This window comes from Sminthopsis crassicaudata, chromosome 5, assembly GCF_048593235.1.
Source record: "Sminthopsis crassicaudata isolate SCR6 chromosome 5, ASM4859323v1, whole genome shotgun sequence".
In the NCBI taxonomy this organism is placed as follows: domain Eukaryota; kingdom Metazoa; phylum Chordata; class Mammalia; order Dasyuromorphia; family Dasyuridae; genus Sminthopsis; species Sminthopsis crassicaudata.
In genome coordinates, this window is record NC_133621.1 from 218070149 (window position 1) to 218096540 (window position 26392).

The 26392-nt window shown below is 42.3% G+C and overlaps 1 protein-coding gene across 10 annotated transcripts in view; it reads left to right on the plus strand.

The window, feature by feature from the left end:
• Positions 1 to 26392, plus strand: part of R3HDM2 (R3H domain containing 2) — a 159305-nt gene that overhangs the window by 130314 nt on the left and 2599 nt on the right. For 6 of the 10 annotated variants that reach the window (XM_074269899.1, XM_074269900.1, XM_074269901.1 and 3 more), the window contains 11 exons: positions 1320 to 1552; positions 2777 to 2934; positions 13694 to 13795; positions 16289 to 16531; positions 16984 to 17110; positions 17309 to 17469; positions 17915 to 18069; positions 18821 to 18921; positions 24359 to 24537; positions 25206 to 25350; positions 26157 to 26254. In XM_074269899.1, the coding sequence (XP_074126000.1) occupies positions 1320 to 1552; positions 2777 to 2934; positions 13694 to 13795; positions 16289 to 16531; positions 16984 to 17110; positions 17309 to 17469; positions 17915 to 18069; positions 18821 to 18921; positions 24359 to 24537; positions 25206 to 25350; positions 26157 to 26254 (1702 nt within the window). The remainder of the gene's footprint in view (positions 1 to 1319; positions 1553 to 2776; positions 2935 to 13693; positions 13796 to 16288; positions 16532 to 16983; positions 17111 to 17308; positions 17470 to 17914; positions 18070 to 18820; positions 18922 to 24358; positions 24538 to 25205; positions 25351 to 26156; positions 26255 to 26392) is intronic. The other 4 variants (XM_074269898.1, XM_074269903.1, XM_074269904.1 and 1 more) reach the window with 1 other exon arrangement.

Below are 26392 nucleotides of genomic sequence, written 5' to 3' on the forward strand. Positions count from 1 at the left end.
ACTTATTAAACTTCTCTTCTGTTTCCATTCTTCCTGACTCCCTGGTGTAAATGGAAATCTTAAGAAAACAAAGGTAGTCCTACAAACCTTAAAAGACTCTGCTTTCGAGCCTGGCCCTCTGGTCAACTATTCAAGGGACATGAAGCTCTTTTTTTTTTTAATCTTATGAAAATCTCTGTGTGAAAAAAAAATTTATCAAGAGTCTAATAGTCTTTGGTGTTTGAGTAGAGGTTGGACCCAGTTCTTGTATATCTGCTTTTAACAGATGGCTAAGTTAAAAACAGGATTTTTGACCCCACTGAAAAACTGGAGGGGGGGGGGCAGGGAGGAGAATATTTTAAAAATATTTTCTAATGGTTTATAGTGGAAGTTCAAGGTTTTATGCTCTTAAGTGAGACAGTTTCTTGGGTACTAATAGATTGATACTGTATATTTTGGTTGAGGACAAATGCCCTCCTATTTACTCTTATCTGTTATCTTAATTCAGATTTAATTTTGGTAATGAGAAGAAAATCCCTGATACTTGATAGCCTAATGATAGGGGACCTTCCCTGGTTAGTGGGACAACAATAGAAATTAGACTTTTCAAGCTAAACTTACCAGTTTACACTGGTTTAAAAAAAACAAACAAACAAACAAAAAAAAAAACCTATTCCATCTCTTAAAGTAGAACAACAAAGAAAACACTTTTTTCTCATCAGTTGTCCTTGTCCTTTTGATTGGGACATGGTGTTTCTTCTCACTGTTCTGAGTCCCAGAGAAAAGTTAGTTTTATTCTCTGTGGCTGGAGGTCTTTGGAGCCATTTGTGCCCAAATCTTTATGTGTAAAGAGGCTGGACCAGGCCCCTCCAGTGCCGGACCAAAAGGTGCTTTCCTACCTATCCCCTCAGAAGTGGCCACAATCTGAACCATTGCTGAGTTTGGAGCTGAGAGTTACACAGGGAACTTGCTGGAGCTTTACTGTATTGTGTCTTGTCTGATCCACCTCAGTTTAGGAGGATTCCTCCCTGGGCCACTAGCCCATCGAAGGGGACAGGAGGTTAAAGCCAGTCTCTGGGTTATGTGTTGTGTTCCCCCCGCTTCTGTTAGATCAGTCACCAGTTCTCTTTCTCTTTCTCCCAGATTTGTCCTTCTGCTCTTTGTTGCCACTCTTGGTCTTGTTCTGTCTGCTCCCATCAAGCATCAATCAGCTGGCCAGCTAACAAGAAATCAATGTGCCCCATCTTCATTGTTCTCAAAAGAATTGAAATAAACTCTCCCTTAGGTCTTATGCCAAGGTGGTGGGGTGGGGGGTATTCTGACCACTGTGGTCTCTGCAGGGGGAACCGTGAGGGGCTGAGCCGAACTTCGAGCAGCCGCCAGAGCAGCACAGACAGTGAGATCAAATCCCTGGAGCCCCGGCCCTGGAGCAGCACAGACTCAGATGGCTCTGTCCGTAATATGCGGCCACCTGTTACCAAAGCCAGCAGCTTCAGTGGGATCTCCATTCTTACCCGGGGTGACAGCATTGGGAGCAATAAAGGAGGCAGTGCAGGAAGAATCTCCAGGCCAGGTAATGCACCTACCCTTCTTCAAGCTTCTGCATCAACTTCAGCTCTTCTGAAAACCATCCTTAGCATCTACCTACAACAAAAAAAAAGTAGTTCCAAGGATGAAAACCTAATAACAGGGAGAGAAGAGTCATTTCCTTTATTTTTAAGCCTGATTTCTTTCAGTCTCTGGTCATGTGATGAATCCCATTGCCTTGTTAGGCCCTGTCCCTTTATCTGCTGTCCAGCTAAGGAGCCCCTCTGCTAGTCCAAGGTTGATATGTAGGAGAGCTGGTTTTGGTTGTCTTTTCATTCACCTTAATATGTGATTTTCTTGTGAGCCTTAAGATTAGTGGCTACAGAGAAAAGAATGGCAACAATCTCAGCTGTGTGCCCTATGACTGATTGGAAAAAATAAAACTGTTATAGCACTTCAGGGAGCCCAAGCATTCATGTTCCCTTGGAGTCCTGAACATTAGGAAGAAGGAAATTTCTCTTGTATGCCTCCAATACCTACTATGCAGGCCCTGGTCATAAATGGTCCCGTGGCTTTTTCCTCCATTGTTATGCATTCTCCTGCCTTCTCTTCTCCCTATGTCTGTTAAGCATATAGACTAGGAGATTTAGCTGTTACTACCCACTGTTTACCCTGATACCTATCTGTTTTTGGAAAATTAATCTACTATGGCCTGAGGTTTGTTCTCCAAGTCATGTTTCTAGCTTAGATTTATAGTATTTAAAAGTCTCCCATTGAAATCTGCTGTCTTAGAGAGCTTCCACTCAGGCCCTTGTCTTGCCAAAGTGAACTAATCTGAAAGGAGGAAAGAAGATTTGGAGGGGAGGGGTCGAACACACAGATGGACCAAGAGAAGCAGACTTGCCTTTTCAGCACTTCTTTAAACAAGCCAGGGCTCTCAAGGGACCAGAAGCCTGGATAATATCATTGCAGTCCTCCTCTGGACATGGGAGGGACTGGCACTTATGTTTTGAGGTTGGCTAATTGCTTCTGACATTACCCATCAGCCTCACATCTGGTTCAGTTTCAGAACCACACACTGACGAAAGAGCAATTCCCCTTCTCTGGGAGGTGAACGATCACTGCCTTCAGCAGACAAACTGAAATAAATCTATGCCATTGCAGAGCTATTGGAGGAGGGGTGGGGAGACAGTGAGGTTGATGGAGGAGGAGGATAGAACTATGGTGGGACTGGTTTGTGTTCATTGCTTTCTATTTCCTCGTGTTTTAGGTTTAGCTCTAGGTGCCCCAGATGTGTGCAACCAGGTCACCTCATCCCAGCCTGTCCGGGGCCTTCTCCCTTGCACTACCCAACAGCAGCAGCAGCATCCAACTCTCCCACCCACACCTCAGCAACAGCCACCCTTGAGTAATCACATGATCTCACAGGTGAGTCACCATTCAGTGTCAGAAGCTCTGATTGAGGCAGGCTGTGAAGGTGCAGTTGGTACTGTGGGCGGCAGGAAGGATCATTATTTGGAAAAATTCTACTTCTCTTCCTTTTTGTGTAGGGGGAATGGGGAGGGTTGGACAGAGAGCCCTGAGTCTGGTTTTTCCTGCTTCCTTCTTTCTCCCTTTAGATTTAAAGATGAGGTCCCTCCTTACCACTCATTATTCTATCCCTCTCCTTTGCCCCCCCTCCCCTTTCACATCAGGGTGGTAGTTTACTCATTGTAACCAGATTTTGTACTTAAAAGAAACTATTATATTCCCACCATGGCCTGGCTGAACCTCAGACTGTGTGTCTGTGGGGGAGATGAGGAAGCAATGCTTCAGATTCCCCAGAACAGCTATATTAGAGAGCACTGAAGCACCACTCCCTTCTCTGGCAGAGTTGTGGGATCTTGCTAGCCACTGGCATGTAAGGGAGGTTGACTGTCTGACTGGACATTCCATCTCCTCCCTCTGTCCTTTGGCACAGGCAGTGTCCTATTTATTAATATGTTTGCTGGCTTGTTTGTTTTTGTGCTGCATTTACTTAGCTATGTCCCCTTCATCTTCAGTAGAATGGGAGCTCCTTTGTAGTGGGTCCAGTTTTGTATTTATCTTAATATGACAGAAAAGCAGCAAAGCTTGAGATCAGAGTCCTGGACTTGGGATCATAACCCACCCCAGACACCCACTATGAAATCCCTGCAGCTCAAGGAGCCCCTGTAACTTGTTAGGATAATCTAGGATTCTATTAGGATGTAACTAAGATCATTTAGAGCCTTTCCAGTTCTGTGCTCACTGTTTAACACAGAGGCTCTGATCTCAACTCACAGCAACCCACAGACTTCCCTGTGTGTTATATAGATGCCTGGTGTTGGAACTGTATCTTAAAACTAAGCCAAATCGTCAACTGGGTTGAAGATCCTACAGTATTCTGCTATAGTTTTCTCTCTGGATTGGGATGTCCTGTTATCTCTTTTGAGCCTCAGAAAAATCTTATGAGGTTCTGTAATTACTCAAATTTTGCAGATAAAGAAACTGGGCATGAGAGGGTCTCAGTGACTTGCCTAGAGCCACACATTCAAGTCTTCCTGACTCCCAAGTACAATGCTTTGCCCACTAGGCTATCTAACTGTCTAATATCCTTTATTGTATTTTAATTTTTATCTACCAGGCTTTTTATTCTTCCCATCTTCATAATCAGGAACTTTTTTTTTTAACCTCAATAATACTTTATTTTCCCAAATACATATAAAGATAATTTTCCAACATTCATTTCTATAAGATTTTTGCACTCCAAAATTTTTTCCCTCTCCCCCCCTTCTCAAGACAACAATCAATCCAGTATAGGTTAAATATGTACAGTCCTTCTAAATGTTATTTCCATATTTATCATGTTGTGCAAACAAAATTAGACCAAAAGGGGAAAAACCCGTGAGAAGCAAAAAAAAATAGATGAAAATACTCTTCCTCAATCCACATTCAGTCTCCATAGAAGAACTTATTTTCTTGAAAGTGAACTGCTTCCCCTCCATTATCACCACCACCTTTACTTTTCAGGTAGCAGGGAGCCCAGAGTTAGAATACCTAAATTCCTCTAAACTTATTTTACTTTGTGCTAGCACAATTTGCATTCAGTGTAAGGAACAACTAACAATTAGAATTGGTTAAAAGTCAATTTGGCTGCCTTAGGACATAATGAGTTCTTTAGGTGAGATCTTCAAGTGGGGAATTAATTGACCATTAAAGGTTGTAGAGAGGTTCTCCATTAGGTATTGAACTAGATTACCTATGAGGGCCTTTCCAAGTATGGGAATCTATGATTCCTTCCTGTCAGTAAACCCAAATCTGGTGAAATGATTGTCCAGAAAAACCTTCTCTCCTTCCTGTTAATCAATGGTTTCAGTCTGTCAGTTTTTCTACATTGTCTCTGTCTAACATTGTCACTACCTTGTTCTTTTGGGCTTGCCTCATCTCACAAAAATTCAGTATGTGTGGCTTTCTGTATGCATTCATATGATGGTGTCTTTAATTTTATCTGGATGTGTTCTGGCATCTGTTACTTTCAGTTTTCTCTCTTTCTGGGTCTTCTATTATTGCTAATTTTTAGGCAGTATTTCCAGGCCCCCAAATCTCTAGTGTAATTTCATCTGAAATATGTATAAAAACCAGAAATATTTAATGAAATTTCATCTGTACCCTGCCTCTACCCATATCCAACAGAAGAATATGGGAAGGGATAAAAAGACTAGTACTAGGTCTGAGAAAGTGTTAGAATGTCCACGTGACTATCCTTGAATGCCAACCTCTATACAAATTCTTTTTCAGCTGAGTCTTCAGAGTCAGGATTGATTTATTGATATTTATTGATTCTTTATTCTACTTTCATATCTTTGAAGTCTGTTCTTTTTCCACTACACATCTCTGACCCTAGTTGAGTAGTTTAGACTATTTCAGTAGCCTTCTAATTAGAGTACTAGCATTTGATAATCTCTTTTCCGTTCAATACATCTTCTACACAGTTGCCCAAATAATCTGGGAGTAGCTAGGTAGCTTTGCAGAGAGCACAGACCCTGGAGTCAGGAGGACCCGAGTTGAAATCTAGCTGCACACATTTTTATTGCTCTGTGACATCAGGCAAGTCACTTAGCCCCAGTTGCTCCCACAAAAAACCAAAAATAATCTTCTAAAAACTTAGTCTCTCACTCTCTTACTCAAGAACCTTTAGTAGAGGTCACAGAGACCTCTACCTCTTACTCAAAATACAATAATCAAATAGATATGTTGTTGCTTTTAGAAAGATCATGATAATCTTAATTGCTTTATGGCTTCCCTGTGACTCAGGAATTCCTGTGATTTTGAATGGTAAACAACTTAGACCAAAGCTCTCTTCCCTGGACACCAGGCCTGGGTTGGATGGATGGATGAATACATATTCTTCATACCCATCCATGTCAGCCCTGTTCCTCTCAGGTCTCTAACCAATTCGATTCTCTGTTTCCAATGTACCCTGTATTTCTAACCAAGTGCCCTTCATATTGGATGTCTTCCTTTCATGGGCTTTCCATCTCTTTGCAGTCACAGAAACTTGACTCCCCTGATGATACTGTATCTCTTATCAGTCCTCTCTAGTATTTGGTACACTTTTTCTCATGCCCTGATGCATAGGGCCAGAAAGACAAATAAACTTGTTGCTCTTCACTACCACTTCTAGGCCTTCCCCCTGCCATCTTCACTCAGCAACCTCTCCTTCTTTAAGATCTCTTCATTCAGGTATTTCATGTTATTAGATCCTGATGCCTATGACCTGCCAGTTCCAAGATCATTTTCTTTTTTCCAGGAATGCTCTGTGTGGCTCACATGGAGAGAACTTGTTAAACTGAAATCCCCTCAGATTTCCTTATTTTCCTCTTTATCATCATTCCCAATTACTATTTTCTACACTTTACTCCACTTCAGCTGTATGAAGTTCAGTGGTTTTATCGTTGAACTGATCATCTTCACAGTCCAAACCTGAAATTCCTGTAGCTGATCAGATATAACCTTCTGTCCTTTTAGCACTTACCTCATTCCTCCTAAAATCATTCTGTATCCTCACTTCAACTTCCAGGCACTCTATCCCTTCCTGCTTCACCTTGCTCTAGCTTTACTTTTCTGCTTCAATGTCTGTTTAGTCATCCAATTCAAGTTTTCATTGTCTTTTGCCCTGTGGTTGTGCTGTATGACTCTGAGCAAGTTATTTAATTCTTTGCCTCTATTTCCTCATCTGTCAGATGAGGATAATAACAGCACCTGCTTACCTAGGTTGTTAGTGAGACTGAGTGAACAAATATTTATAAAGCACTTTACAGATCTTAAAATGTTATATATAAAGTCATTATTATTGCTGTCTTAGTCATTACCTTAACACATTCCTTTTGCTCCTGTATTCTCCACTTTTACTGAACAATTAGAGGAAGTCATTCAGCCATGAGAAATGGGTTTACTACAGATTTGTTTTATCCTTTCCCAATTGGTTCCTTACTTCTGCCTTCCAATAAATGGGCTTTTATTTGATTGGCTCTGTTGTGTTTTCCATTTGAGTTATTCCATACTGTGTCTTCTGAAGTCTTGTACTCTACCACTTAACCCCTCCCTCTCTCTTCTCTGCAGAGTACATCACCTCATACTGCTTTGAAAAAATTTAGGTCATCCATTGCAAGCTTCCTCCTCTCTCCGGTTCCCTACTTTGAATCACCTAGGCATCATTTCTTTTCCTTTCCTCTTTTTCTTTAGTCCATGATGAAGATCAATGTCTTCTTTCCTTATCAGTGTCAACTCCATCATGCCCTGGATCCCATCCCTTCCTGAAATTTGCCTTTTAATCATCCTCACTTTAGTCCTGATTCTACGGCTTCCTTATCCACCAATTCTTCCTCTGCTGCCTACAAACATGACAACATTCCCCACCAGTCTTGACTTCATTTGAATCTCTTAGGCTGTCTTCCTGTATTTCTTTCGGGTTCAGTCTCTTAGAAAAAAAACCCTACATTCAGCTATTTGGGCTTTGTCAGCTGTACTCAGTAAGACTATCTTTTTCTTAGTTGTCCCCCTTCTTGTTCTTTCTGCATTATTTGATGTCGATTACCTTTTTCTTCCTGGATCTTCTCTTCTCCCTGGTGTGTGTTTTTGTTTTGTTTGAAAAGCATTGAGTTAAGTGACTTGTCCAGGGTCACACAGCTAGTGTTTGAGGCCGGATTTGAACTCAGGTTCTCTTGGCTCTAGGGCCAGTGCTCTATCCACTGTACCATCCAGCTGTGCCCCTCCCTGGGTTTTTATAATACTTCTGTAGTGGTTCTCTTCCTGATTACTGGACAGATGCCTCTCCTGGGCAGGTTTGACTTCCTTGTTCTGTTCTATGTATATGATCCTTCCTCATGATGACTTAAGCAACTCTTATATTCAGATGACTCTCAGATTTACATGTTGAGTTCTCCAAAACTCCCCAGACTTATTTCCAATATTTGTATTTTTGCATATCCTGTTCTCCTTGCCTGGAAATCACTTTTTCACTGACTCTTCTTCATTTCTCTTGTTCCCTTCCTGGGTCAGCTCATGTGCTATTTAATACCAGAAATATTTCAGCTAGTTGTGAGAGTTCATTTCCTTCTCAGATTTTTATGTGCATATTTCTCTAGTTATCTAATATAGCTCCTGAGTAGAAGGTAAATTCCTTGAAGGTGGGAAAAGTTTTTCATCTTTTTTTTTTATCCTTTGTATCTGACACATAGTAGGCATTTATTAAATGTTTTAGGGGTCAGATTAGATCTTCATTGTGTAGTTGAATCAGGCTTAAGAAATCTACAGTATTTTTTGCCTCTGAATGGCCCCCACACTATATATGATATTAGCACTTTTCCTTTCAAGGCCTTTTTTTTCTTTTACCTTTCCATTTCATTTCTCCTCTTTCTTCCACTCTACCTACAATCCCCCTTAATTTTTTTCCATTCTCTTCTGACTGGTACCCCAAGTAACTTTGCTGGTAACACTCAGAACTAGAGTGGTTGCTGACCCTGGAATAAATCACTGTTCATTGGCTAGTAGATGCACAATATTGTTTTGAGGAAAAGTATATAATTCCTCAGGCTTAATGTGGGAGGACTGTTTTATCTAAGGCTAATTAAGTTGTATTTTCATTCCTATTGACAGATATATTGATAGATTTTTGAAATATATAAAGAAGAACCTATTCAATAATTCTGCGATCTTACTAATATTTATATTCCTCCCAATCCATCAGCTTTCTCATACTACTTTTGTCTACATTCTGTAAGTCTGGAATCCTCTGTCTACTATCTCTTGATATTATATAGTGGAATATTGGGTTTTTCTGAAGCTTAGTCCCATCTATTATGTACCTACCTCTCCATTGTCCTTTGGGTAACTTCCAATTTTTATTCTATGGAGATTTTTTTCCCCCATGATTTCATTCTCGCAGTGCAGCCACCAGAAGATCTTAAAGATTGACTTTTGTTTCAGGGAGCTTTTTGGTTATTAAAAGCACTGTATAGTTTCTTGAATTTAATTCAACATTCCCCTGTCCAGTTCTGGATCCAGTTCATTGTTCCTTTGTTCAAGATATCTTTAATGATAAACTTTCCATCTGACTTCATAGCATAGAAGTGACAGCCAAAGTGCTAAGTACTAGTAATACAAATACAAGCAAGCCTATAAGTCTCACAAGAAACTTTGAATAAATTAGTCATTTTGACTATTATAAATATCCAAATTTACTGTAAAGGACATATAAAGGAAGATACTATCTGCATCCAGAGAAAGAACTGATAGAAACATGTATAAAATGATTTTATAAAATGTCTTATAATATTTCTTTATAGCTAGATCATGTATCTATTTTAACCAGATCTTGGTAAATAGTGTTAAGATATTGGTCTATGCCCAGTTTCTGCCATACTGCTTTTCAATTTTCCCAGCAATTTTTTTTACCAAATAATGAATTCTTATTCCAAAGTATTAAATCTTTACATTTATTTGTCAAATATAAGATTACTATATTTGTATGTCTATTCTGTTCCCATACCAGATAGTTTTTTAATAATTACTGCCTTATAGTATAGTTTAAGATCTGATACGGCTAAACCTCCTTCCTTTCCATTTTTTTTTTTTTTATTTCCTTTGATATTCTTAGCTTTTTGTTCTAAAGCAGAGTGAGTTGTAAAATGGATAGTGTTGATTACATTAAATTAAAAAAAGTTTTGTACAAATAAAACAAATATCAAAATCAGAAGGAAAGCAGAAAATTGGAGAAAGGGGATTTTACAAATTTCTCAATTTCTCAGATAAAAGCCTCATGTCTTAAATATATATAAATAACTTTGTAAAACCTCTAAGAATATGATTCATTCCCAATTGATAAATAGTCAAAGAAAAGGAACAGGAAGTTTGTCAATGAAGAAAACAAATTTAATTTATACTAAATTATTTCATAAAAATATGAAAAAATGTTCTAAATCATTATTGATTAGAGAAATGAAAATTAAAACAACCATGAGATATCATTTTTTAAATGTTTTAATTTCTTTTTTCTGTGAGGAAATTGAGTCACACAGCTAGTAAGTGGTAAGTATCCAAGGCTGGAGTTGAACTCAGGTCTTCCTGACTTCAGGATCGTTGATAATATCCACTATACCATCTAGCTGCTCCTGTTGAGATACAATTTTACACTTACCAGATTGGCTAAAATAATTGAAGGGGGGGAAGTGATGAATGGTGAAAAGGATGTGGGAAAAGTGATTTATTGTTGGTGGAATTGTGAACTTATCCAATCATTTTGGAAAGCAGTCTGGAATTAGGTCCAGAAGAATTATTAGAATAAAAATTATTAAACTGCCTATACTCTTTGGCCAAGCAATACCACTGCTAAGTCTGTTTTCAAAGATAATTAGAGGAAAAGAAAAAAAGCTCTATGTTCTAAAATATTTATAATAGCTCTCTTTGTGGTAGCAAAGAACTGGAAATTGTGGGGATATTTGGCAATTGGGAAATGGCTGGATAAATTATTATATATAATTGCAATGTAATACTACTATGGTATGAGAAATGAGTTCAGTCATCTTAGAAAAGCATGGATAGACTTAACCACAATCATGAAGAGTGAATTGTGCAGAACCAAAAGAATGTTGTAATCAATGATAACAATATTGTTTTAAGAACAACTTTGAGTAAATAAGTAGTTTTGACTATTATAAATACCCACGTTAACTGCAAAAGACATATGAAGGAAGATATTATTGTATCCAGAGAAAGAACTGATAAATAGAAGTATGTATAAAATGATTTTATACACATACACAGACACACTCATATCTGATGGTAACCATTCTGAGAATGGAGGAGAGAAAAAAAAATTACGTGATAAGTTTATTATATATTTAAAATAAATAGCAAGTTGTATATAATAATTTGCCGTTTCATGTGCAGTCATTGTTTTTAATTATCCGATGTTATGGAAATGTTTGTTTCACTCCTTGAATTAAAAATAAAATAAAAATTTTTTAAATACAAGCAAATAAAATAATCTTTGGCCTCCTAGATTGTATATGTAATGGGGCAAGAAAACACAGAATGAGAAGCTGGAAGCCATGAGGAGAGACACCAGAGAGATCATGTGTAGAAATAGCCAGAAAGTAGTATGGAGACACCTGGTGCAAGGTGGGATAAAACCCATAAGCATAACGTCTTCAAAACAGGGTCCACATTTCTCACTACAGATGGGAAACGAGATGCTCATGAAGGTCAGGATACAGGTGACGTCCTTCCCAAATTCTTCTTTGGGGTACTACTTACTAATCATGAATCAAGTCAACAAATACTTATTAAGTACTAGAGATACAAAAAGACAAGATGATTCCTGCTCTTAATCTAATAATCTAATAGATGATACAACATGTAAACAATTGTGTACATAGAAAATATATACTGGATAAATTGGGAAATATATTCAGAAGGAAGACACTCGTGTTAAGAGGGATCAGGAAAAGTTTCTTGTAGAACTTAGACTTGAAAGAAGTCAGAAGTCAGAGACTAGAAAGGAAAACCTTCTAAGCTTGGAGGCTAGCCAGTGAAAATGCTAGTCAGGAGTCAGGAGAGTGTGGTAGAATAGGTGGAGGGCATAAAGTGTAAGGAAATTGGAAAAATATGTTGACTTAAAGCAGGTGGTAATGACCTTGTCTGTGTACCGTGAGCAATTACCCTTTTGGCCAGGACTGATAATGAGAGACTACAACCACTTTGGCCTCCGTGTGCTTTCAGTAGAGCTGAGTTCTTAAAAAGGAGTTTCTCCAAAATTTTGTGCAATATTTCTCTTCAATGACAGGTGATACCTGGTGACATTACCCAGATTCTCCAGTAGGTGGCAGGATTGTCCACTGCATATCTTTGAGATTTCCAAGATTTGGGAACTGTATTCTTTTGGAAAGGAGATGGGGTAGCTTAGAAGTTGAGATACCATCAGGACCTTTTTCTTACATTTTTCTTAGTCTTAGAGGATAACTCCCATCCCCTGCTTCTCTATACCTCAAAGTTTACAAGGGAAGAAATTAAATTTTCCCACTGGGACTGGGTTGGGTGACACAGGATTGGAGGAGGATGTTAATTTTAAAGTATTATATACCAAAAGTCCTTCACACTGTCCATACTCAGTGCTGCTGACTCTGTATGACTCTATATGCCGTTGGGGTAGGTTGTGAGGGGTTTGTCTTTAAAACTGGGGCATATGGGTCCCTTAGCAGATTAAATATAGTTTCCTCCTAGCCATTTTGAGAAAGGGTTTGCAGCTCGTATATTAGGAACCAGGCCTATAGAGTTCTTCCCTTTTTTTTTTTTTTTTTTTTTTTTTCCCTGAGACATTAAGGGTTAAGTTGCTTGTCCAAGGTCACACAGTTAGGAAGTGTTAAGTGTCTGAGGCCAAATTTGAACTCAGATCCTTTTGACTTCAGGGCTGGTGCTCTAATCCACTTCGCCACCTAGCTGCCTCAAGTTATTTCCTTTTTTTGAGATACTCCACTGCTTTGGCCCAGTCTCTGAAATGCCTCCAGATGCTGCCCCCCTGCTGAGAGAGGCTTGGGGTAGGAAGAAGAGTGTGGAACATGGGAATTCTAGATGCTTCAGCCCCTTATATAGTCACCGCACTGAATACAGAGACCCTTTCCTGATTCTCTCTCCCTCCTCAGCCTCCCCGACATAGAGGCATATGTATTTTTCTTCTCTCACAATGTCATTCCCACTCTATATCACCATTACCTGAGATTGTTGCTAGAGAAACTGAAGAAATGATCAGAGAGAAAGAAAAAAGACCCATCCTTAAAGAAGTGGTTTAGAAACATAACACGTTTCTGAAAAACAAAACAAGTGAAGGTGCAGTGGGAACAAAAGCTGTTTGATTTCAACCAAGCTATTTTGTATTTTATTCCTAGATCCCCCCTTTGTGTTCTGGGGGATTTGTCATATTAACTTCCCAGGTTAGAGCACAGGGCAGCTGTGGAGAAAGAAGGAAACAGCCTGATCCAAACATTAAATGGGTGTATGGTAATTTTTTCCTTTTCTGAGAGAGAGAGAAATGAATATCTTTCTGAATGAGCAGAGCATCCAAAAGAGCTGTGGTGTGAAATTGGGAACACAGCAGGGGGAGCCAAGCCAGACGTCATACCCCCACCCCAAATCAGGCTTCCTGCAGCCATACTACAACAGTACAAATAGGAATCTCTCTTTTTCAGAGGAAGCTTAGGAAGCAAGGTGTATCACAGCAGTGCCCCTGGAATCATTTGTTTAGAAAGCCATAAAGGGGGGGGGGGAGGCGGGAAAAAGCTGTGTATATAGTGAGAGAGCAGATTGGCTTCCAGACTGGGGAATCCACCCTAAGATTGTTTGGAATAGGTATCCACCCCAGCAGGAATGTTGGGTATCCTTTGAGGAGCTTCTCCAAGAAGGTAAAATGAGCTTTTTGTCACAGATACAGACTGTTCCCAGGTGCCATTTCTGATCTAGTTTGTTGCCTCCTCAGTAGCTATTCATTTGCAATTTCTTTTATGATTAACCTTGTTGTTCCCTCCTTTTCCACCTCCTTTCCTTTCTTCCTTCCTTTCCCTTCCTGTGATTCCCCATCCCTACCTGTACCCTTTTTTCTTCCCTTCTCTGCACGCTTCTCCCTGGTCCACAGCCAGTCTCAGCTCTACAGCCCTCTCCGCAGCCTGTTCAGTACTCTCCAAGCTCCTGTCCCCAAGTCCTTCTGCCAGTCTCTCCGCCCCAGCAGTACAATATGGTATACCCCATTTCCTTTTCTCATCCCTAGCTGTATGTGTACCTGTCTGTGTTAGTGTATCATATTCTGTATTTATGTATATATTCATGTGTGTGCATTTCCTTGGTTAGCACAGAGTGTTTGCCTGTCCAGCAGTGGTGTTAAAAAGCTGTGTCCCCTTGGGGATTTGCTTTGGGCCAAGATGTAGACCAGTGACTTCAGCCTGACTCTTCTGTTAGAAAACGACCGAATCTAGGACAGAGGGAAACAAGATTTGACTTCCCCTGAGTTGGATGTGGAAGGAGAGGGCCTTCTCTAGCCATTATAATTTAATCTGCCATTGTCTTATCACTTCTTCTTCCCTCCTGCTGTTCCTGAGAGGGCTTATTGTGACCCTTTTATTTCTTTAAAGAGAAGACCTAACTGGGTTTTTTTCTGGTAAACTCTCCACTGAAAAGCATGATGCTTTTTATATCTTATATTGCTGTATTGGTGCAACAGTACCAAAAAAACTTCCACAAGATCTCTCAGTCAATATTAAGAACCCACTGTATACCAGACAAATAGCAAACATGGCTCTTGTTTCAGGACCTTGCAGGCCAGTTTAGTTTCATTCCAGAGCATATAGAATCATTCTGAAATAAAGAATATGTTAATGAATACAATTGAATATAGTAAAAACTAAGCCCATAAAGTCAGAGAAATCAGTAGAGGAATGTTAAGAAGGAATAGTCACTGAGACGCAAAGTAAAACACATTTTTGGACAAGACCAGTATAGGAATTTGTTTTTTCCTGACTCTGCTTATTTATTACAAACATTTTGACTTAATTACTGAAAAAAAAATTATTGGAGAACACTTCTTTGAAACGGTGAATTTGAGGTATTTGAAGGAACACCTGGCTTGATTAGAAAGCTCCATATAATCACAGAGCCAAAACCAGAACTCTAAAATTAAAAAGAAAATCTTGTCACTGCCTCACATTATCTTTTCCTTTGGCTCAGTCTTTGTTTTGTAGCCTGTAACTGAAGCTCATGGCTAGTGGGCCTCCCCAGTTTTCTGGGAACTCCCAGGTCTATAACTCTTGAGATTCTGGGGGTATTTATTTTAGAAAGCTCTCATCCTTCTTTTATTGCACAGTCAGCATACCTGACTAAAGTGTTTTTATGCTATTAAAACACTAGCCCTTTGAAGAGCTGGGCCATCTGAGCAGTATACCCAGTTTTCCCCATCTTAGTTATGGGGGTAGACTGACCCTGATTTTAATCCCATATTTCTGCTTTTTCACCAGGATCCCCTCTGTTCTTCTACCTACCTCTTCTACCTCTTCTCCTCTACCTGCCTTCTGAAAAGTCCTGGGACACAGACCTCAAACTATTGTACAGTCCCATCTTATCCTCTTGCCCATTTCCTCACAGTGTGGCCTAAGGAGAGGAAGGTGGCAGGGAGAGTGAGACAACTGAGCTGAGGATCTGAAAAGTGGGGATGAGGGGGAGGGCATTGATGTTTGGTGTCCATTGGCTTCTTCTGCAGAAGAACCCCTCCTGCTTGTTCATTATCTAGCTCTGTGTGTATATGTATTCATGTGTGTGGATCGTGTATGTCTGTATCCAATGAACAGAAGAGGAGAGAGAACTAGCAGCCCCTAACCTGTCACCAAAATGAGAGATGTAACACTATTGCTCTTGCTGCTTAGGAAAAAGCCTGAGATGAGATAATTATGGATCAGCCCCACCCCGACCTCAGCCACTTGATCTTGGCCTCCTTATGAGGGTGAGAATTGGAAGTGGCTTCTGAAGGGCAAGAAAGCTGTAGACCCAAATCAGAAAACTGAAGTGGGAATGACCACTCGGAGGAGGGCAACAGGGAGCAGATGTCTGGCAGCCCTTTCATGGCGCTGGCCGGGCCAAGGTCATCAGTGTGAGGCTGCCAGAAGGGAAGGAGGTGATGAGATGATTTTAAAGATCACAATCTTTGTAGGTTATAATCTCTCACCTTTATCAGTCGGTCTGATTTTTACCACACATGGAAGTCTCCCACCACCCCTGAGCCACCTTGCATCCCTATTTCTGCTTTCCCTGACATATTTATAGACCCTGTAGTCATTGTTCCTGTGTATTTAGTGAGAAGAGTAGCTCTAGGGTTGAGGGTTCTTAGTATTACTTGAAAATATATTTTTCTAAAATACCAGTTTTTCATCAAAAAAAAAAAGTTTAAAATGTTTCCAGCCCCTCATGTGCTGGGGAGGGGAACCATAGAAACAAAGAAATATCGTCCTTCATGTGTGTGCATTTCCTTGGTTAGCACAGAGTGTTTGCTGTCCAGCAGTGGTGTTAAAAGCTGTAAAAGAAGGCAGGTAGAATAGGTTGCCGTGTGTGTGTGTGTGTGTGTGTGTGTGTGTGTGTGTGTGTGTGTGTGTGTGTGTGTGTGTGTGTGTGTGTGTCTGTCTTTCTCGGAGCCGAGGAAGAAAGAGTTGGTTGGCTTCACTCTCTGGGTCACCCAATGTCTCCACAGACAGATGATCTCAGCACTCCCTTTGGGCAGATGAGCCTTAGCAGACAAGGTTCCGCCGAGGCAGCTGATCCATCTTCAGCCCTGTTCCAGCCCCCACTTCTTTCCCAGCACCCTCAGCAGCCCGGCTTCATCATGGCTTCCACGGGCCAGCCTCTCCCCACCTCCAACTATTCCACCTCCAGCCACGCTCCCCCTGCCCAACAGGTTCTGCAGCCTCAGGGCTACATACAGCCCCCACAACAGGTAGGAAACCCCGAGTCCTAGTTTTGAGCTTTTAGGTTGTTACAGAGTTTAAAAATCTTCTCTTCCTCTTCCCTCTTTTCTTCCTCCATTCCAAATAGCCAGCCAAAAAGCTGTCAACATCTTATTTCTCCTACATTGAAAGCATTCTAACATGAAGTTCCTTATTGATATTTTTTGTTTTTAATATCAGAATTTTTCCCATTATCCTTTTCCATCTCTGAGAATCATCCCCTAAACCTGCCGTGATTTAAATCCATCTTTAAGCAGAAGGTTGACCTTCCAATTACAGGCACAAAGAAAGTAGTTATTTATATATCTTTAGTTCCCAATCCTAGCATATTGTATAATTGATTGGTTTGGAGTTCCAGGTTCTTTAGGGGGTCTTTGTTTGTTTTGATGGAGAAAGGCTGAGGAGAGGGCTCTGCTTATCTACTTGTTTTCTCTTACTCTAGATACAGGTTTCTTACTACCCTCCTGGGCAGTACCCCAACTCTAACCAGCAATACCGACCTCTTTCTCACCCGGTGGCCTACAGCCCCCAACGTGGTCAACAGCTGCCTCAGCCATCTCAGCAGCCTGGTGAGAGGAACTTCCTGTAAGGGGAGCAGTAGATAAAGGGAAGCTGGGAACAAGATGAATTCTGGGACAAGGCTTGCCCTTTATCTCTCCAAATGTGTCAGAACCAAAGGAGGCATCAGAGATGAAGCAGGACAGCAGAGGAAGAGCTGCTGTCTCAAGTCAGGCACACTAACCCTAACCACCCCTTCTCTTTTTTAGGGTTACAGCCCATAATGTCCAACCAGCAGCAGGCAGCTTACCAGGGCTTGATGGGTATCCAGCAGCCACAGAACCAAGGCCTTCTCAGCAACCAGAGGAGCAGTATGGGGGGCCAGATGCAAGGCCTAGTGGTCCAGTATACTCCACTACCTTCATACCAAGTGGGTATTACTCTGAGGAAGAGGAGATACCTTATCTCCATTTCTCAGAGGGAAGTAAAAAACAATTTTTTTCAGAGTCATCCATCCTTAGAATTTCATTTACTCGCATATTAAATATTCCTCAGCCCTTTTTTACATCTGTTTCTTTCAAGATAAGAACAGATCTTCCTAGATAATGTTAGAGTTGGTTTAAATCCTTTTTTGTCTTTTCATTCCTATGCAAAGTAATAGGTGCTCCCCAAAAGTAGGGCAATGAGCCTAAAAGAAACACGGAGTTCTACTTCTCTCTCCCTTGGTATCTGGTGGGGATTTGAGGATGGGGAAGGTGGAGAGGGTATCATTTAACATTTTTGGCAGACTAGAAGGAAGGGTAGTTGTAGTCTTTTGTTCTCAGAATGTGCCTAAAGGTAACAAAAGAATGACCCGTAATCTCATTTCTCTCCAGGTTCCAGTGGGAAATGATTCCCAGAATGTGGTCCAGCAGCCCTTTCAGCAACCTGTGCTGGTCCCTGCTAGCCAGTCAGTCCAGGGGGGCTTACCAGCAGGGAGCATGCCTGTGTACTACAGTGTGATCCCACCAGCACAGCAGAATGGCACAAGGTGGAAAACTTGTGGGACAAATTGGGAGTAGGGGTGGAGTGGGAAGTTATCATAGAATTGATCAGGGATTCTTGAAATCTTGAATTTTTGAAAACTGAAAGTATTCAGTCATCTTTTGTTTTCTTTATATTGGTTGAGATCAAGAGGGAGGATTCTGCTTTTCCTACCTGGGTCCAAAGTAGTAAACATGGTTGGGGGTACCATTCTCTGAATCATAGGCCTTACCAATAGGAATGATGATGGAATGAGGACTTGGGTCTCCTAAACTTCCAGCTTTGTGCTCTTTCTGTATCTATCTGCATGTGTTTCTTTGTATCTCTAGATATTTGTCTGTTTATCTCCATCTTTCTTTCTCTATAAATGACTTAACTGTCAAAATAAGACAAGATATCAGTAGACATATCTATTTGAGTGCAGCTCTCTGCATCCTAATGTCTCTATGGTTTTATTGTTCCTTACCCCTCTGTATGAGTTTCTGAGTGTGGTGTTTCCAAGCTTCTGGGAAGAGCATGTGTCACTAACATTTCATCTGTAGCACTGATTAGAAGCCTTCTAATTGAAAGATGATCAAGTACAAATATATATAATTAACTTTGAACTGATGAGTGATTTTAGAAATTGCATGGCAAATTGGTCTGGGGATAGCTTGGAGCCGTTGCTGCTTCCCATAGGGGAGGATCAGGGAATAGCAGCTGTTTGCCAGGAGCTGTGTTCCCTCTCCCCTACCATTTTCTCTCTTCTGTCTCTCCAGCCCTTCAGTAGGATTTCTGCAACCCCCTGGCTCTGAGCAGTACCAGATGCCTCAGTCTCCTTCCCCCTGCAGCCCACCACAGATGCCACAACAGTACTCAGGTAAGAGCAGGGTAAGGAATGGGGAGAAGAGGTGTCCTAGAGCCTTAGGGAACTGGGAGGGACAGAAGGTCCATTTGCTGGAGGCTTGATCCTCCTATCACAGCAACAGGCAATGCTAGACAATGTGGGCTTGGTTCCCTAAGGGCGAGGTGACTAGAGACCTACATCTCCTCCAACTGTGTGAGGTCCCACTTTGATTAATTTCCATATTTAATACTCTGAGTCTTTAATTTCTTTATCTAAAATATGAGAATAATACTTAAAACCGCCATGGTGATAATGAAGGAAGTATAAACTATAATGGGCAATCCAAATATGAATTATTATTACCGTTTTTACAGTAGTGCTTTGTATGAGAAGTGGCAGAGATTTAATTTACTCTTACCAAGTGTCTCTCCCATTCTAATATGTCTTTATCAAATGTTGTTCTTGTAGAAAGAGGAGACTTTTAAAATTTCTTACAAACAAGTCCATTCCCTGTCAGCTTCTGGAACAAATACCTCCTTCCCCCAATCACAACAAGCCTCACCTGTCTGGGAGCTATAGGAATTGAAAAAAGGAGAAACATTCCATTCCCTCCTGGGAAGGAGGCAGCCATTCCAAATGGTAAATTCATGCCATGATGGGCATAGTGAGAGTGATAGTGGGAGGTAGCGAGGTTACACTTTGGATAGAATTCTAGACCTGGAGTCAGAAAGACATGAGGTCAGATCCCACCTTTTAGCTGTGACCTTGGGCAAGTCACTTTATTCCTTCTGCCTCAGTTTCCTCATCTGTAAAATGGGTTAATACTAGCACTCCTGCCACAGTTGTAAGGATAAAATGAGATGACATTTATAAAACACTATATAAATGTTAGCTCTTAGGTAGTCTATGCTCTACTCTGTGAGAAAGATGACCTCTCTTACGTTGAATACGTTAACCTTGTTTTATTCCCATTCTACAGTGATATTCTCTACTCTGGAGCAAGGAAATTCAGTGCCTGTTTTCCTCTTACGGTCCATTTTAGGGGTATTAGAGTGCCCTCTTCTGGTGATGGGGAGGCATCTTCACAGTTTGCCCACTTTAGAATTGGGATCGTTTTTATATAATCTTGTCATCCCTGTCTCTGTTGGAACTATTCTGTAGTAATTCCTTGCCTTTTTCTACTTCTACTTTGCCCAAATGAGCAGGAGTGGCTCCTGGGTTGAAATCTCAAATCTCCCAGTATTTTCCCGATTCCATTTCTGGTCTCCCTAGCTGTTTCTCCTGAATGTCAGCCAGGGGCATTTGGCCTCAAGTTTCCCAGTGGGGTTATGGAAATTGGAAGAATCTGCTCTAGGAGCCACTGTAGCCTGTGGTGGTTCTTGGAACCTCAGGGCATTTCTCCTCCCTTTGCTGACATTTGTGTGTATGTATAACGCTCAAACACTCACGCATACCTGAATGTATGTCCTTTTGTGTGTCTGTTAGCTGTTTATATGAAGATGAGAAAGAGAGAGAGAATTAAAAACAAAATCATGCATCCTTCAAGTGTTTTTGAATGCTGTGTTGCATACTAGAACTGGACTAGACTAGTGAGTGCTATCAGGGTAAGTCTAAGAATTGGTAGAAAGAAGAGACTTTAATCAAGGTTCTTCTAAAGTCAGTTTGACAAAAGCAACCCTTTGGGGAAGTGAAGGGGGTGCCCCATGAGTTCTCAAAATTCCCTAGTTATATCTTTTCCTTTCCCCACTTGCCCTTATTCTACACTTCTGTTCGCCTTGGCTATTTGACCACTTGAAGAAGCTGGTTCACTTATACCTACCACACTTCCAGAAATCAGAATCATGGGTCCTCAGTAAGATACCACTGATAACTGTCTCCATTTATTTTTAAAGCATGGAATTCATAGAGCAAATGGAATTGTAAGCCTCAAAGTCATATCCCTGCTCTTGGCTTCCTTGTTTCCTAAGTATTAGCAATTGCTTGGTTTTCAAAAAATAAAGTCAGAAACTGGGACTGATTGCATTTAACACGTCTATCCTGGTTTGTTATAGATATCTGAAATCTCAAATCATATCACAACTTAAGACTTATAATTATCGCTTTTTGCCTTGTCAGAGATGAAAGTAACCTGTGACGCGTTAAGTTTTCTCCGCTTTCCTTCCCTGAAAGGATGCTGTAGGTGCCTTTGGAGGGATGTCTTTCTTCCTGTCGCACTGTGATTGAGGAGGGAGATGTGTAGGCACGTAGACACATAAACAGGGTGACAAGAGTGTGTGCATGTGCCAACAGACAAACACCGAGGAACACCCCAGCACAGAAAACACTCACCTACCCTTCCTTGGTTTTCCATAGTGGTAGGGTGGGCAGATCACTACCACCATCCTCAACATACACGCACCAAAGATGAGCAGAGGGGGCGGCCTGGTCAGCGCCGGCCTGGAGAGCCTCTGGACCTTCTCTGCCACGGCCTTAGTGTGAGGTCCCGGAGGAAGTTAGTCTCAGGGTTCTGCCGTCTTAGTGATTTCTTTGGGAACCAATTTCACCAAACATAAACGTCGTCTGTTTGTATTTATGCAGCTTGCTCTGCCCATCGACCTTCCTGCCCGAGTTTAATGATGCCACTTAAAAAGCCATTCACATGTCCTATCTCCTATCAGGGCTTTCAATCTGAAATTGATTTTCCCTATCTTCACCCCCTCCCCCCAACACACACACAGAGCTTCCCCTAGACCCTTCTTCCAACCTGATTAGATCCTGTAACTTGGCAAGGGAAGTTTTATTTTATTTATTTTTTTTTTATTGCTGTGTCCATTAAGAAGTAGTGACAGTTCAGCTGCTAACGGATGCCACCTGCTTTTGGCTTGAGGAGGGGAAGCATAAAAATCAGCTCATCAGCAGAGCTGGCCTCTGTGTGCTCGGCTGAGTGAAGGAACAATGCTTGGGGCTAGTGAGGGAGGGCTGAGGTAGGGGTGGGAGTAGCGCAGGACAGAGGCAGCCACTGAAAAGCCTGGCTTGTTTTTCTGGGGGATCAGGTGTGATGTGGGCTTGTCTTCTCCCTTCACAATCGTCTCCTGCCTTCAAGTTGCTTATGGGAAGAGCTCGCTTCCATATACTTTTTCTCCCATCCTGAGACAGACAGTCTGTCTCTGTCTGTCTGTCTGTGTGTCTGCCTCTCTCTCTCTCTCTCTGTCTCTGTCTCTGTCTGTCTGTCTGTGTGTCTGCCTCTCTCTCTCTCTCTCTCTGTCTCTGTCTGTCTGTCTGTGTGTCTGCCTCTCTCTCTCTCTCTCTGTCTCTGTCTCTGTCTGTCTGTCTGTGTGTCTGCCTCTCTCTCTCTCTCTCTCTGTCTCTGTCTGTCTGTCTGTGTGTCTGCCTCTCTCTCTCTCTCTCTCTGTCTCTGTCTGTCTGTGTGTCTGCCTCTCTCTCTCTCTCTCTCTGTCTCTGTCTGTCTGTCTGTGTGTCTGCCTCTCTCTCTCTCTCTCTCTCTCTCTCTCTCTCTCTCTCTCTCTCTCTGTCTCTGTCTGTCTGTCTGTGTGTCTGCCTCTCTCTCTCTCTCTCTCTGTCTCTGTCTGTCTGTCTGTGTGTCTGCCTCTCTCTCTCTCTCTCTCTCTCTCTCTCTCTCTCTCTCTCTCTCTGTCTCTGTCTGTCTGTCTGTGTGTCTGCCTCTCTCTCTCTCTCTCTCTCTCTCTCTCTCTCTCTCTCTGTCTCTGTCTGTCTGTCTGTGTGTCTGCCTCTCTCTCTCTCTCTGTCTCTGTCTGTCTGTCTGTGTGTCTGCCTCTCTCTCTCTCTCTCTCTCTCTCTCTGTCTCTGTCTGTCTGTCTGTGTGTCTGCCTCTCTCTCTCTCTCTCTCTCTCTCTCTGTCTCTGTCTGTCTGTCTGTGTGTCTGCCTCTCTCTCTCTCTCTCTCTGTCTCTGTCTGTCTGTCTGTGTGTCTGCCTCTCTCTCTCTCTCTCTCTCTCTCTCTCTGTCTCTGTCTGTCTGTCTGTGTGTCTGCCTCTCTCTCTCTCTCTCTCTGTCTCTGTCTGTCTGTCTGTGTGTCTGCCTCTCTCTCTCTCTCTCTCTGTCTCTGTGTGTCTGTCTGTGTGTCTGCCTCTCTCTCTCTCTCTCTGTCTCTGTTTCTCTGCCTCTCTCTCCGTCTCCCCCCACCCCTGTCATTCAGCACAGACTATAAGCTGTCCTCCAAGAAAAGCCATAGATTTTGATTCTTTGCCTTGGCCCCTAAGAGAGCAGTGGGACATTTGAATAAGGTCAATTACAATCTTGCTGGCAGGTGGAGGGTGGGGAAAAGAGAGTTTAAAATGGGATGTGAAATACCTAAAGCTGCTGTGTCAAGGGGGAGGTCATTAAATGTACCATATGAGACATTGCAGTTTTTCCTCAACATTGTTCCCTTCCGAATCAGACAGATGGGTTCCCCTGTGTAGGAATCTAGGGGAGTCACAAATCCATCACTGAGTCTTTGCTTTTTGTGTAGGTGAGCCCAGGAGGGTAGGGAGTACATTGGATCCTCATTGCTGTATCTTCTGAGTCTTTCTGCTTGGCCCCCCTCAATTCCCTTTTCTCTCTGTTTGGTTAAAACTACCCAAGAAACTATCACATTCCCTTCACAGCATGACTGGTGCCCGGGGCAGAGGCTTCGACAGTTTCCGTCATGGAGAAAGATGTGATGGCAAAAGCAGCAGCAGGCCCCAGAGCACTGAGCCATGATAATGGAAGTCTTATAACTCCTTTTTACTCCCTTCTTATCCTTCCCCCTCCCAGCTTACCACGCACACACACACACACACACACACTCTCTCTCTCTCTCTCTCTCTCTCTCTCTCTCTCTCTCAACTGCTTGAGATCTGCATCTTAAAAACAAAAAAAACAAACAAAAAAAACAAACAAAAAAACCCAACAGTCTGGGCTTTCGGCACCAGACTCGGGAAGCCATATTCAAACAACCCGTCTCCTGTTACCAGAGACCTTTTTTTACCAAGGCACTGTGGAATATACAAAAAGGAGCACTCTTACTGAGTTCCCAGTCGAATAGAAACAGATGACTGGTACAAAATGTCAAAGGGTCTGAAAGTTCAGGGTGGGGAGAATTATTTCCAGTTGATGTCTTTGGACATTTTCAGGGTTCCTGAAGGTCCGACAGCGAACAGCACCCTGGCTTCTCGCTGCTCTGTGAGATTTGAACACTGTGACTCAGATACTCCTGTCATTATTCTGTGTTACAGCAGAGTCTTTCTCTCCTTGATACTACAAAGGTGCTCCCTAACAGTATTAACTTCTAGAACAAACTCAGCATCTAGAAGGAAGGAAGGAATGGTTCAAAACCAGTCAGCATCATCTTAAATCTCTAACAGAAAGTATGTTCCTGCCCCTGAGGCTGGTAGATGGCTCTCTTCACTGGTTCTGTCATGAAGGGTTCAGCTAGAAGGGCCAGCAGAGAATCCGTGCTCAGTAGTTCTTTATTTTTCTCATCCTAGGAGTGTCCCCGTCTGGACCAGGTGTGGTAGTTATGCAGCTGAACGTTCCCAGTGTCCCCAATGGTTCTCAGGCCCCACAGACCCCATCGATGGTTCAGTGGAGTCACTGTAAATACTACAGCATGGACCAGCGGGGACAGAAGCCAGGAGACCTGTACAACCCTGAGAGCAGTCCCCAGGTAAACTCCCAGCTCAGCCTCACGGTGGGGAGGGGGTGCAGCTTGAGTGTCTTTGTGTAGGTTAGGAGAGCAGCTGGCAATGGGAGCCATCAGTACCTGGGGCGGTCATGGAGGGAAGGCCAGGCATAAGCAGCAGCCCCAGAGATGTACTAAGGAGTACTTTATTTAAAAAGAGTATTCTGGGATCTCTGCCGTAAAGGTACCAAACCCAGGTGTGACCTTTTGACCAGTCGTCTGTTTTAGCATTGTTCCTGTGAAGCTAAGTATGCTGGCCCAGCCCAGTCTGAGAGTTTGGGTTGGAGTCCTAGGACCTGTGCTGTCTGTGTAACCTCCAGTTGGGCACTGAGCCTCTCTGGGCCTCTGCTTCCTCAATTGCAAAATGAAAAGATTGAACTAGATGACTGAAGTATAGGTGCCCATGGCCATTTCAACATTAAAATGTTTCCCTAAGACCAATTAATAACATTAAATAGGAGATACTTATATCAAGCAGTGAAAAGTAATATAACTTGCATTGGTTGCCTGAATTCTTGGGACCTAGAGTAGAATCATCTTCAGACTTGGGTAGGTGGAGTTGGAGGAGAAGGCCCTCCTGGAGACGGTTTAGAGCCAGTCCTTGGAGCAGGGTTTGATTTTTCATTAGTGTGATGCTTTTCCTTCTACTACAGGCCAATACACAGATGAACAGCCCTATCACATCTCCCACTCAGTCCCCAACCCCATCTCCTGTCACCAGCCTCAGCAGCGTCTGCACAGGACTCAGCCCTCTTCCTGTCCTTACGCAGTTCCCCCGACCAGTTGGCCCGGCCCAGGGTAAGGACGAGGACAGGGTGACTAATTCAGTTCTCATTTACCCCCTGCTCGTAAGGTACGAGTTAGGAGGCAGCACTCTAGTAGAAAGAGCATTAAGTTTGGAGTCAGAATAAGGGGGGTTGAATCTTGGCCCTGCTTCTTACTCCCTCTCTGACTTGGGGCAAGTCACTTATTCTTGGCACCTTGGGAGGGCAGTGAATTTAGAGCTCCCTTCTAGTTCTAAATCTCTGGCTGGGATGATAGCATTCCATGTAGGCCCAGTGCTTTACTTCCTCCGCTCCTTGTTGATTCATCTTAGCAGTCCCTTAGTTCCTCTATGCCTGGTCATCAACATGTCCTATGGGGTCATTGGCTGGAGGATGGGATAAAGAAGCTCAATGGGCTTAAGCCACAACAAAAAACCACATTATCCTCGGGGATGTGAGAAATGGGTCTTCATTTCTCACACTATGATTCTGATCCCCATGGACTAGAAGAATATACCCCACAAGGAATCTGTATAAGGGAAAGGCTACAAAGGGGATTGGTGCTGTCTCCTTTGCAGTTCATTTTCTTTCCTAGGTTCTTTTCTCTCCCCTAATACCCTCACAGGAAATTGGAATTGTTCCTGTGTAGAGCCAACTGATTCCATATAGTTAGCATGAATTCTCCGTAGAGTACCATTAAGGGCAGAGGGAATTTGGATGGAGGGGCCAGCTATAAAAATCTGGCTGCAGAGGAATATTCTTTGAACTTCCCTGGAAGCCACCCAAATGTCATTGGGGCCTCTTTAAGTCTTTGGAAAACTTACTTTTCCTATTCTTCAGGTGATGGGCGCTATTCTCTCCTGGGCCAGCCTTTACAGTACAATCTGTCCATCTGTCCTCCCCTGCTCCATGGCCAGTCGACTTACACAGCACACCAGGTAAATATGCTCTTCTTCTACTCTTTTTGGGGATGGTCCTTGATGTTTCCTATTCAAGAGCTTTGCTTCTAGTTCAGCCTCTTTCAGCTTATTTGTAATCAAGCGTAACATTCTGAGATGGGATCTTTGGCGTTGGGA